This window comes from Garra rufa, chromosome 3 (genome assembly GCF_049309525.1).
Source record: "Garra rufa chromosome 3, GarRuf1.0, whole genome shotgun sequence".
Lineage (NCBI taxonomy): Eukaryota > Metazoa > Chordata > Actinopteri > Cypriniformes > Cyprinidae > Garra > Garra rufa.
The window spans coordinates 29,947,832-29,962,002 of record NC_133363.1 but is presented as its reverse complement, the minus strand read 5'-3'; the positions used below and the strand labels follow the sequence as shown (position 1 = coordinate 29,962,002).

At 34.6% G+C, this 14,171-nt stretch overlaps 2 protein-coding genes across 2 annotated transcripts in view; one reads left to right on the top strand and one right to left on the bottom strand.

The window, feature by feature from the left end:
- The window catches only part of lmbr1 (limb development membrane protein 1), a 44,570-nt gene extending 39,103 nt beyond the window's left edge, over positions 1–5,467 (top strand). The window contains exon 16 of the mRNA XM_073835895.1: positions 683–5,467. Within this exon, the coding sequence (XP_073691996.1) occupies positions 683–768 (86 nt within the window). The 3' untranslated portion in view covers positions 769–5,467. The remainder of the gene's footprint in view (positions 1–682) is intronic.
- A 109-nt stretch (positions 5,468–5,576) lies between these two features.
- Positions 5,577–14,171, bottom strand: part of rnf32 (ring finger protein 32) — a 58,580-nt gene continuing 49,985 nt past the window's right edge. The window contains 5 exon segments of the mRNA XM_073836597.1: positions 5,577–5,780; positions 9,232–9,405; positions 13,450–13,558; positions 13,674–13,798; positions 13,912–13,944. Of these exon segments, the coding sequence (XP_073692698.1) occupies positions 5,577–5,780; positions 9,232–9,405; positions 13,450–13,558; positions 13,674–13,798; positions 13,912–13,944 (645 nt within the window).

Here is a 14,171-nt window from a genome sequence, read left to right as displayed (position 1 = left end):
CAAAGGACCAAGTTCTTACTGACACGGTCTAAATCTTTATTACAAATAAAGTTCATCCACTCTTTCCTAATGTTGTGATCAGAAAGAAGGCAATGCAAAGACTGTTTTTCCACAAATTAGCACTGTACAATGTCTTGTTGTATTCAAAGCCATCTTTATCATTTGGTTTCTGCGTATACTGGTGTTCGCCTCTGGTTATTTACACTACATGTGTGAATCGGTGGGCGGGGCTAAACAGGCAGTGATGTAGAAGCAGACGTTGATCATCTTCTGCAGAGGTGGAGTTTATCCACACTATTAAGTCATAAAGTGGCACATTTCATTTTGGCAGATTGGCTTCAATATAAGCTGTTTTTCGACTAACAAGCAAGTTTTGAGTTCTGAAACTTACAGGATGTTTTTATAGTACAATGACCTCTTGTGTGTCAAAATATTAAGAGAATTTGGTTTCTCAGTTCATGACTCCTTTAATCTCCAAATTTCTTTTCGGTCCCTGCAATCTCGTTCTGTACTTTTTGCTCTTATCTCTTTTTATGCTCATGTCTTTGTGTCTATATATTCAGGGCAGTCACTAGCAGAGCATACTGATGATGGTGTATACAATGTAGATTTAGTTTTGAAATGCCATAATATTTGTCTGGGAGATTCCAAATGTTTAAAATGCTTATCTCTTTGGTTTCAGGTCTGGATAAATTAAATCTGTCCAACAGCACGACAGATGCAGAGTCAGGGAAACATGCTGTCAACGGACATCAGAAAACTCTCTGAGAACAAAATCGAGACATTCTCACAAACTCATGTATGTGTATGCAGTCATTTTTTTAAGTGGTATATAGTAAGAGAGCATTAAAAAAAAAGTGTTTAGACTCAGAGTCACCTGACATGTAGAATATGTCTATCACTCATTTGAGCCGTCAATCTAGAATAGAGTAGTGTACATACCACTAAACCTCACTGAAGAATGCTTCCAGCTCTAACCAGTCTGAGATTCATAGTGATTTCATTTGAGTTAGCAGTGTTTGTTGTTTAGCTTGTAAATGTTTTCATTTCAATCCTCTTAAGTGAGAAAATCTTTTTTTTCTTGCTGACCTGTGCACCTAAATGGCCTCCTGACTGCACCCTTTAATGAGGGATTATTATAATTTTTTTTATTACCTAGAATTTTTCTCTAGTTTGATTAGGGGAAATGTTAAGCTGTTTGCCAAGCTGATAATTTCACGTGTAATGAAGCATGCATTAGTCTCAATTAGGGCATATCATCTTCCTCCTGAATGAATTGATGACATTTTGCATCTTTGTAGATCAGTATTTGAACTTGTTAAATGAAACAGATTTAGGCCTAAGAGCAATTCCCATAAAACAGCACACAAATGTCATATAAAACTTTTGATATTGACAAGAAAGTCACCTTTGTTACATGTAATATTAGTACTAATATTACAAAACTATGTTCTCTTCAGAATTGCAGAGCATTCAAATTTAACACTGGGTTGCAGTCTAGCTGAGTCTAACTGAACATATATAATTGAACATATTTAATGCCAAATTAACTGGTTCTTATGCAAATAAGGCACATTACAAATCAGAATCTACAAGCAAAATGTGATGGCCAATCATAATGACAAACACTCATTGTATTGGTCCAAAGCTGTCAAATTTATTGCTTGAATTTTGATGTGTAGAGTAAGTTTTGTAATCGGAAGACTTGTAATTCTTTGTCTGCCATTGCATATGTTTACATTCACTTTGTTAAGATGAAGATTAATTATTTATAATTTGATCGATTATAAACGAGGAAGCATTATGATTTTAGTTTCCTCATGCTTTACTGTGACAATTCAGGTTTGTTGGATGTGACAGAATTAAGTCATGGGAATGAACAAGGAAACTCCCCAAACATGTGCCTTACTCACAATATCGGCATATTCTGGGTAGTATCAGAATGTTACTAAGAGCCAGAGGAGCCTACCTGCCAAATTTCTTCTTGCACTGCAACTGCTCTTGTTGTTTCCATTGGTAGGCAAGGTTCAGAAGAGAATATTATGAGTTCAAGTCACTACCAACAACCAGCTTAATATGTTACTGTGTTTACTTGAATAGGTTGCGGCAGATTGTGTTTAGGAATGTTGCGACCTGCCAGTCACCTCAATGATTTAACACATTTAATAGACTGTAGTGTATCGTAGTCTTGAATAAGGGAGGCGACAATATTGAAACGACAGTCGTACTAGTGAAATGCACCAAATATTTAGGAGAAGGTGAGGCACAATCTTGGGAAATGCTTCCTGTTCCTGTACTTAAATCTGCTGCTACTTTCTTCCCAACATTTGATACTATGCTACATGTACTACTACGCAAACTGTGAGCGTATAACCAATAACATACAGTTGAGGTTGAGAGTTTACATCCGCCTTTTATAATATGCAAAATGTTAATTATTTTACTAAAATAAGAAGGATCCTAAAAAATCCATGTTATTGTTTATTTAGTACTGAGCTAAATAAGATATTTCACATAAAAGACGTTTACATCTAGTTTACATCTACAAGAGAAAATAATAGTTGAATTTATAAAATGACCCTGTTCAAAAGTTTACACCCCCTTGATTCTTAATACTGTGTTGTTACCTGAATAATCCACAACTGTGTTTGTCCTGAACAGTTAAACTGCCCACTGTTCTTCAGAAAAATCCTTCAGGTCCCACTAATTCTTTGGTTTTCCAGCATTTTTGTGTAACCCTTTCCAACAATGACTGTATGATTTTGAGACTCATGTGCAACTATTACAGGTTTAAACACTCACTGATGCTTCAGAAGAAAAAACATGCATTACAAATCGGGGGTGAAAACTGAATTTGAATTTGAAGATCAGGGTAAATTTAGCTTATGTTGTTTTCTGGGAATCAGGAAGCTATCTTCTTTAGCTTCTGAAGGGCAGTACTAAATGAAAAAAAAAATGATATTTAGGCAAAATAAGAAAAATTTAAGTATCTCCATTCTGTTCACAAGTTTTCACCCCCGGCTCTGAATGCATTGTTTTTCCTCCTGAAGCATCAGTGAGCATTTGAACCTTCTGTAATAGTTGCATATGAGTCCCTCAGTTGCCCTCAGTGTGAAAAGATTGATCTCAAAATCATACAGTCATTGTTGGAAAGGGTTCAAATACACAAAAATACAGGAAAACCAAAGAATTTGTGGGACTTGAGGGATTTTTCTGAAGAAAAGCAGGCAGTTTAACTGTTCAGGACAAACAATGGACTCATGAACTATCACAAAAAAAAAAAAACAGCTGTGGATCATTCAGGTAACAACATAGCATTAAGAATCAAGGGGATGTAAACTTTTGAACAGAATCTTATTTTATAAATTCAAAACATTTGTAAACATCTTTTATGTGAAAAATCTTATTCAGGTCAGTACTAAATAAACAATAACAATAGCATTCTTATTTTGCTAAAATAATGAACATTTTGCAGATTCTGAAAAAGGGATATAAGGGGGATTTGACCTCAAATGTACATTCTTTGAACTTGGTTATTGCTGCAGAGCTTGTAAGGATCTATATATTTGCCTTATTTCAGCATAAACAGCCTTTGAACATCTAGTCGGTACCTTTGCAGCTGCTTTGCTTTTTGCAAATGGCAGATTGTCCATGAGCATAGATATTTGTATGTTTTTTCACTCACTCGTGCTGGAATTTAAGCCAGCTCAGCCTGTTTCGAGGCTAAACTCTTACATGATGTAGGATCTTGTATATAAAGGCTGTGAAAACAGAACTAGTCTGATTCACACCTATTGAAGCTTTCTGTGCAGTGAAATGAATGTGAAGTCCGAGCGGAGTCAGTTGTCATTACGCGTGTAGAAAGCAGCACGACTCATTGAAGGGTCTCCTTTGTAGCTATGAAATACAGTGTCATAGAAGCTTAATGTACAATATGTTCAGTATAATTTCCAAACATTCCCATTCTGGTGATAAAACCAACAGGCTACATGAACAAGAACATGAAGAAATTAGTTTCGGCCATTCCTGACATTTCTCTCTTCTCACTGTTTGTCTCTTTAACTACGGCAAGCCTCATAATAATGTAAATGATGTATTTACATGTATATACAGTATATTTCCTCTTTTTATTTTTGTAGAATGTAGATATGAAACGGCTCTTGAGCCTCATTCATACTACGCTATTTGTGGAAAAGTTCAGACAATTAGTCATTCAACATTTGTTTATTGTAAAAAACAAAAAACAAAAAAAAATCACCTCTGATGCCTTAAACAGGCTTTCTAGGCTTTTTTCGGTTTTGTCTCCTTTTGTCCAGTAATGAGGAGACTAGTTGTGCATGTGTGAGACGTGAAAGAGTGAGACAGACTGTTAGTGTGTGTACCTTTTTATTGACTAATTCACTGTGAATCCCTCTTGTGATTGTCAATAACATGGCTACCAAAACGACAGGGCGTATCTTTTAATTCAAACTGGCCAAAGGCAAAAGAAACTATCAGGCAACTGATATGGAATATTAATGTTTGGGCTTAGTTGGATTTAGTTTAAGGATTCACATGAGGGATGCTGAATTCAAAGCCTGTGAAAATTTAAAAATTGACACCTCAGTGGGTTCTGTGATTCAGTTTGACGAATTGTTTTGGTGTTTTTATGGTCACGGATTTATAAAAGTTATATGTAAAATATCTTTTTCTTCCTGTTGATTTGCACAAAGAATATTTTGTAAGAAAATGTCTGGGGAATAAGTGTGTTATGTCAATAATTGTGTCATTGAAGTAAGCTTTTTAATGTTTTTTTTTTTTCCGTTTGTGTGTATGTGTATTAAACGTTAATGTCACTTTTGTCTGCACAAACTTTGTAATGCCAGAACATCTTATGTCATTAACTGTATAATACTGAAATTCATTAGTAACTATAATACTAAATTCTACTCTTTGGCTTTAATTTAATTGTTTTTTGAGGGCTGTTGCTTTATGCAGCACAAGGACTGGTGTGTCAGTTAATGTGTTGGGTTTTCAAAACAGAGGCATTTGCAGTGATATACTAGAATTAACTGTGAAAGAAAAAGAAGCCGATTCATTCCATATTCTATAATCTGCTTGATCTGCTTGTTGTTCATTCTCCTCCCATCGTCTGTACAACATTGTTATGAGATTTACAAAACATACTATGTGAAAGATGCTGTGGTATTTTCAGTTCATCAGTTATGTTAAAGCGTTGACAGACAGCGTTTCATTGCGTCTACAAACCAAAACAGCTTGTTTGTTCATTTAAAGGCTAAATGTCTTGTCAGTCTCGTTTGAATTCTCAGCTTGATTCGGTTTTCATTTTTGCCTGTTGCTTCTTATACAAGTGTGAATGTATTTTCAGAATGTTCGTATTTGTAGAGTTTAATTGCAATGTTTGTGAAGCAAAATGTTTAGTTTACTTTGTATTCCACTTCAGTTTACAATAAAGTTTGTGACTTTTGACAGTTTTTGTCTGACTTTTGTTTGATCACTGTGATGTAGGAGAAGTTTCATTTGTCTTATTAAGAAAATGAACTAAAACATCAAGTTTATCTAATAAATACACAGTTTTAATTTGTAACAAGCATTTTCGCATAGTGCGAGCGGCAGAGAGGACATGTGGGTTTCACCTCATGGCAGAAAAGCTCAAAGGCCTGCAGACAGGGTTCGTGGAAGAGATGCGAACAGGACAGTAATAGGACATTCTTGTCACCCTTAGACGATCCCAAGTGGTTCAGGCAAATAGGGCAGTCCTGAACGCCCCGCTGGACAGCCTGGTGGAAGAAAAAAAGAACAATTTGTATTGTCAGTTTTCACATTTTTGCTGTGAAACATGCAGAGTTATTCTATGTGTTGACATAAATTCAACTGAAACAGAAACACAGGGTGGGGCAGATCCAGAAGTCCCACCCCTTTTTTTAAACGGCCAATAGCATTTCATTTAAATTGCAGCTTGGGCCAGAGCTGCTGAGCTGTGTAAAGCTGCATTTGACAGAGTATGACAGCCACAATCTCATCCATATGGCATTATCTACATATAAAAATAGCATTCTGTGTAGAACTCAAATGTTTCCAAAACGTTTTAAGACATTCGTCTGATACGCAAAACCAGACTTCTTTCGCCCCAATGGAAAGCATATTTACACTATCTGAATCGTTCTCTATATAGTGCACTACGTGCCATTTACCGTACAGAAAATACTAATTTTGTGAACAAGTGACCGATTTTAGCCGAATTTTCTCACTAGTTTACAGATAATCTTAAGGCTAACATATTCATACTAAAAGCCAAAAAACTTTCATTTTAATTTCATGGGGACTTTAAAAGAAGTAATTTCAGTAGGAGTTGGCAGTAGTAAATATGTAAGTGAGTATGGACAAACAGTAATATTGCCTGCTAGTGAGAATTAAACTGATAATGCTTTAAAATGCATCTGTGGCCATCCAGTTGCTTTCAATGAGGTGCTAAAATGTCAACTACATAATATAAATCATATGGTATCCATTTGCAAATTTTGCCCGTGGCCTATTACGATTAAACATTAATTGTGCACTTCTCATAAAATGTGCTTTCAGGGACAATTCTTGACTTTTAAGAGACTATAATTATTCAAAATGCACAATGATTAATGCTGGTGAGACACCACACTGACACCAGCAATCAGGAGTGCAGCTCAATCAAATCACTGCTCTGCTTCTGTTGATCATTCATGATCACTAACTGAAAATTAAAAAGGATTATTACTTTGATTAATTCTGTTGTTTGAGCTAAGTGGTGATTGATTTCCTCTGGTTAACTGTAACTGTCAGTTAACATTGGTACTCAAATATTATTATCAATGTTAAAATGTTTTTAGCTTAATATTTTAATGGAAATCATGGTAATTTTTTTCCAGGATTCATTGATAATTACAAAGTTCCAAAGAACAGCATTTGTATCATTGTGAATGTCTTTACCGTCACTTTTTTATATTCTTCCTTTCTCCTTTATGATCTACACTACTAGTCAGAAGTTTTAACAGTAAGATTTTTAATGTTTTTTAAAGAAGTTTCTTCAGCTCACCAAGGATGCATTTATTTGATCCAACGTACAGCAAAAACAGTAACATTTTTACATATTTTACTATTTTAAAAAAAAATGTTTTCATTTTGAATATATTTTAAAATGTAATTTATTCCTGTGATCAAAGCTAAAATTTTCAGCATCATTACTCACATTATTCACGTGATCCTTCAGAAATCATTCTAAAATGCTGATTTGCTGTTCAAGAAACAAACATTTTTATTATTTTTATTATAATTATCAATATTTAAAACAGTTGAGTAATTGTTTAATGAATAGAAAGATCTGAATTTATCTATCTAATTTTAATATACATTTTAGAAGTTAATATATTATAGAAGTTAATACTTTTATTTAGCAAGGATGCTTTAAATTAATGCTTTATAATGTTACAAAAGATTTCTATTTCAGGCAAAGGCTGTTCTTCTGAACCTTTCATCAAAGATGCTCAGCTGTTTTCAACATAATAATAATAATAATAATAAATGTTTTTTGAGCAGCAAATCAGAATATCAGAATGATTTCTCAAGAATGTGACTGGAGTAATGATGCTAAAAATCAGCTTTAAAATCACAGGAATAAATTGCATTTTAAAATATATTAAAATAGAAAACAGTTATTTAAAATAGTAAAAATATTTCAAAATTGCCGTTTTTGATATACTTTGGAGCAAATAAATTGCAGGATGGGTGAGCATAAGAGACTTCTTTAAAAAAATTATAAAAATCTTACTGTTCAAAAACCTTTGACTGGTAGTGAATTTATTTGCTTAATTAAATTGTGATTATTTGAATTATTTTCAATATTATAACACAATCTTACACCAACACCACATAATTGCATGTACATTTAATGTCATTGTTTGTGGTTTTGTTTTGGCTTTGTTTGTTTGTTCACTGTCAGACGTTATATTTATTTATATTTATTTATATTTATTTTTACAGTTTCCCTCTATTTCCTCTGTATGTATTATTTTCTCTTGTTCTAAAAGCAAAAATCACTTTTTATTAATTTATCCTTGCTACCCTTGAATTAAAGTATTATTTTTTCCTCAAAAAATAAAAATAAAAATCTTACAAATTTCTGAATTTCCACAAACATATTAAGAACACACAGACACATCAACATTGAGAATGAGAATAATAATAAATGTCAGCATATAATCAGTAACGACTTTTGAAAATTTAGCTTTGCCATCACAGGAATAAATGACATTAAAAAAGCCTTTGTGAGACTGCTTATAACAGTAAAAAAAAAAATCCATCAATTCAAACTTTTGAGCGGTAGTGTAATGTTAGTTTGTATTTAATCATCAAACTAAATTATTCTGTTATTTCCTTGTGTTCATTTTATTAACAAGCACATGCTTTCTAGGCCTCTGAAATGCTGATCCTGTGAAATGAAAAACATGCCCATGAACAGACGCACACCTCGTGCTCCTTGAGCGTGTTTTCCTGCTACATTATCAGGGCAAAATGATTAGCAGATTTATGAGGGCCGTGTGCAGCTCGTATCGCAGTTGTAGTTCAGTTGAGTCTAACAGAAGGTAGGTGTGCAGCCATAATCATTAACTGACTGTCAAGCTTCCTTTATTCAGCAAAGGCCAATCGCTTCGCACGAGAACATTTCATAATTGTTCGTTCTGTTTGTCTGGGTGGGAACGGGTTGGTTCTGACTTGAACTCTGCTAACTCTAGGTTTGAGAGTCTCAAGTTATCTGCCCGACCTCTCATCCAGAAGATAAAAAATGAGCGTTTCCTTTTTTAGTGGATGGCTGCCATTGGCTGCCTCAACACAATAACAATGAGGCCCACTGAAATGCCAAATCTTTTCTTCAGCTCGCATGTAATGAAAGGCTAGGCGTGCATTATCCGCGCAGCTTGTGTTTTTTAGTAAACACGGTGGATTATTTCCACTCATTCATTAGCAAGGTAAACAACCATCTCATGGAGGGTTTGATACTGTTGAATTGAAACATCTGTGCCGCCAGCGCGGCTCGAGCGCTCTGGGACAGGTGGCGGCACGTCGGGCGAAGGGCAGGACCGAGGAGCGACTGCAGAGAGGGATTAGAGGCATTGATGAGCTGCTCTTTTATAAAAGTACTCTGGTATTTCAGTCTCCGTCTGCATGTGTAGGTGAAGGAGCAGCGGCATTAGTGCAAACCTTCTCTTGAGCTTCCAGCCAGTCCTTATCCTCCATTTCAGACGCGCTCGCGTACTTGTTGGCGAAGCGGCGCAGGATGTCGTGGCTCGTGGCCACGGAGCGATCGATATCGCTCAGGAAGGCTTCCACGTCTGTACTGCACGACTGCACCAAGCTGTCGTTCATCTCCTGAAACTGATTAAGGAAAGAAATGACACGAAAATGGGGTTCGGTCAGACATGACAAGATGTTCCGTCATAACATAGATCAATTCTGAGTCTTGCGCTGACAATGAAAAGCTGTTAACAGCCAGATCAATAGCGATGTGAATGGACGTATAAAGGAAACTTTCTGGACGATCCCAGAAATTGACCTGCAAGATTAAGCATGCACAAGTACGCACACACACATCCTGCAGCGAATGACATCAGTGCTTTCTTTATAGCTGTATTTGATCAGTAATTAAACAGACGTTAAACGTTCCACAGAGTTCAAACGCAGACCTTCCTAAAGAAGGACAAACAACACTTGGCACTGTGAACTCTGCCTCCTCACATTCAGGGAAAAGAGAGGGCAGGTACAATCAATCTTAATGTCACAGATTTAACTTTCTAATATGTTGACTCAGTGAGGTACCTGAGAAAAAAAAAAAGAGCGACTGGTTGATTGAAAACCTATCTGAGACTCAAAGTGATAAGCATACTACATTCTTTCTCTCTTTGTTCCATGTTGTTTAGCTGGTTAACTGCTTCCTGGTGTGCCAAAGGTCCAGAGAAACACATGCAAGAACCAGAAATAAACTATTAACTCATGCACATGTTACATGCCAAATAATCCACGTAACATCACGCCAATGTTACATCATGGCACTAGCAATACCAAAAATCATTTATCTAAGCCCCAGAGAAAAATGATCAAATGTACACTGCCGCTCAAAAGTTTGGGAGTGAAAAGTCTCTTATGCTCATCAAAGCTCCATTTAATTGATCAAAAATACAGATAAATATTATTGCAATTCAAAATAACAGTTTTTTATTTTAATACACTTTAAAATATCATTTATTTCTGTGATGCAAAGCTGAATTTTCATCAGCCATTAGTCCAGTCCTCAGTGTCACATGATTCTTTAAAAATCATTCTAAAATACTGATTTATTACTTTTATTATCAATGTTGGAAACAGTTTTGCTGCTTAATATTTTTTTGGAACCTGTGATCCATTTTTTAGGATTCTTTGATGGATAAAAAGTTAAAAAGAACAGCATTTATTATCAAAATAGAAATCTTTTCTAACAATATAAGTCTTTGCTATCACTTTTGATCAATTTAACACATCCTTGCTAAATAAAAGTATTAATTTCTTTCAAAGAGAGAAAGAAAGAAAAACATTTACTGACCCCAAACTTTGAACAAGGTGTTTATTGTTAAAAAGTTTTGTATTTTACATAAATGCTATTCTTTTTAACATTTTATTTATCAAAGAATCCTGAAAAAAGTATCACAGGTTTCAAAATCAGCATATTAGAATGATTTCTAAAGGATCATGTGACACTGAATAATAAAGTATTAATGCTGAAAATAATTTTGCACAGGAATAAATTACATTTTAAAGTATATTAAAATAGAAAAGCACTATTTTAAATTGCATTAACATTTCACAATATTACTTTTTTTTTTCAGCATTTGTAATAAAAAAAAACGCAGCCTTGATGAGGAGAAAAGTCTCCTTTAAATTGCATTAAATATCTTAGTGATCCCAAACTTTTGAGCGCCAGTGTATATCTTGAAAACACTGTAACATAGACGGATGGTAAGTCAAGGCTAAAAGCAACTAAATCTATTAACTACAAACATCATAAACTCGTCTTTTTAGGAAGGAACTAGACATGGCTAAGTTAATAAAATATTTTTAATGAGACTGAATTTGTATTTAACGTGATTACAATTTAATAAAAACATTAGAAACTGCTAATTATAATGTTTCATTTCCACGGTTATTCAAACAGCGAATAAAATATATACAGAAAGTGATATTATTACTGACTTTGATCTGTTGCAAGTTAAAGCACTCTCAAAAAACTAAATTATTATTATAATATCTGAAGCTGTCTACACTGTCAAATGAATATCTTACTTACATTGCTGGTAAATCTGCATTTTGTTGTTTAAGATGAGAGAATTCAAGAGTTGCGCACTTAACAAAATTGATGAGTTTCAGCGATGACTCATCTGGACACCTCTGATTGGCCATTGCACTCCTAAGCTTAACAGAATTGTGTGTGATTGGTTATAATGCGCAACACTGAAAAACGCCTAAAAGAATTACGATGCAACATGAGCAGATCTTAATTTAATGCCACAATCAACACTTTCTATTCATTTTCCCTTTGTTAGCAACAGACGTTGACTAAGCCTACCCCAGCCTTACATACACTCCGCCTATGAACTGTAAGTTGCTTTAATAACAGGGTCAGAAATGAACTTTTCCATTGCCCTCTGGAACTGATTTCTATGGGTATTTTTTATAATCACCTTATTATTATAATCACCATAGTATGTTGTCTTCAATGTCAAATACTTACATTTAACCAATTACTTTATTAAAATAAACTCTTTAAACTGTAAACAATAACAATAGACAGTTTAAAACTGTATCTAAATTATACATGTTAAAACAGGAGCTCATAGGGCTGCAATATTATGACAAAAACCATGCTCTTTATATTGTAATAGCCTAATGATTATTAATATTGATATAGAAAACAATATAAATCATTTTTGTTTCATTTTGTACATGTCACATTCTGGCTTCAGAGACAAACATGTTGGTCCATGACGTTAGTCTAGTCTAGCGCAAGTTATGCAAAAACTCCTGTTATAATCACTGAAGCTCCGAAATGAATCTTTTATTTACATAATATCTGTACTGTGTTGTTTATGATGAGGGAATTTGTGAGCGTGCACACTCAACAACAGCTCCAGCGGTTTCAATGCTGACTAATCTAAGCGTTTATGATTGGCCGATTTATTCCTAAGATCAACAGAAACACGTTTCATTGGTTATAAGGCTCAGCGCAGCACAAAACAGCGCGTAAAAGCAATCTGATGCAGTGTGAGTGAATCCGAATGTAATTCCGCGAATTGACACTTTTCATTTATTTTCCCATTTCATTTTAATGGCAACAGCTGTAATCCATTGTTTAATTGAGCAGGGGCATTTTTTGCCCCCTTGTCTTGAATTAATGGGGCACTTTTGTTCATTTTTGTGGCATTTTTGCTAAAAACCGTCATTAATTTCTGACCCTGTTCAATAATAATATTAATAATAATAATAAACTTAACTTGTATAGCACCTTTCATACAATGCAGCTCAGTGTTTAACAAAAAAAAGTACTACAGATGAAAACAAGTACAAATACTGTAATTACTATGACATAAGATTAAAAATGAAACCTTTATAGAATGCTTTAAAAATAAAGTAGCTATTTAAAAGCTTTTGATAAGGTGTTAAAATGCTAATCAATACATTTGATGTAAAAGGAGATAATTTCCCCTTTTTACTGCCATTTCTGCCACTATAAACTAACTTGCCTTGTAGCAGACAAATGAAAAAAAGATTCAATTTTAATACAGATTTGGCAACGCTCAAAAGTATACAATGCTGTCACAGGGGTCATAAATCTGTATGCTTTTAAATAAAAACGCTCAGCTTTTCAAAGCAGTTTCAGAATATGGCTTGGAGTCTGAATACTGCTGTCAGTTCCAGAACCATAACCAAGACTTGACAGTTGCTGCCTCACTAGATGGCAACCTTTGCTTTCCCTGGGCTAATGCATGGGGACTTCTGTGTGGGATAATGAGGGGGCTGCGGGGACAGACGTCTGTGTCAGAGAGGTCTCTGAGGTCTCTGAACCACTTTCACCTGCTATCAGTATCCTGCACTCTGAAGGGTCAAAGAGTGCATGAAAACCACTATGGAAAATAACTTTTTTCAAGCCTTTATTTTTAACTCACAAATCTTGTACAAAATTACTTCTTTTTATTTGGGACTCAAACTACCTCTTCATCTTGTAGAATAATTAATACCAAATTGCAGAATTGCCAGACAAACCATATTTCTGGCAGAAAAGTTCAAAATATTATGTGTATTCTAAATATATCAAGATACAATGATCTAATTAATGAACTAAAATGCTATCTTAATAGACTACAACTGTTATAATGTCTCAATTAATGTTACCTTTTTTTCAAAGAATCTTCGTCTTAATTGTTGGTCTTTTGGCGGCACGTACTTCTTTATGTTGCTGTACCATTTGCGAACAAGGTAGCCACGCCAGAAAGCCTGTATTCTGAGATTTGAATAGAAAAACATACACAAGAAAACTGTGACGAGATTGTTTAAGAGAATTGGGAGCAGCTTAGATGGATGTAGATTGTGCATCTGCGTGAACTTCACATCTTTACCTGACAGCACACTTTTCCCGATAGAGACGAGCACCATCGTAGATCACCCTTGTCTCATACTGTTCCGTCCTGCACATCGGACAGCTCTTCCTGCCTGAGAACTTCTCAAAAGACTTCAGACACACCTGAAATTAGAGGCACAAAGGGACTAAATCACAAACTTAAGAGTTATTTTCATAAGGTGTTATTAAAATCTCCATGCCAGTTAATGACATTGGAAGGATCTGTAATGACTTACTTTGTGAAATACATGAGAACAGGAGAGTAGAACCTAAACAAAGACCACAAAAACATCATCAAAAATATCAATAATAATTCTTGACTATTTTAATTAGCGATTCTATAAAAATAGAAAGATCAAATGTAGCATATGTGAGTTTCAGCATATTGCTCAAAAAATATAGCATGATAATGAACTGTTTAAGGTGAACTGTGAGTTTTTGTACAAAAAGATCTCGATTAGTGCCTAGAAACAGCTGCTGAGAGTACATGTATACA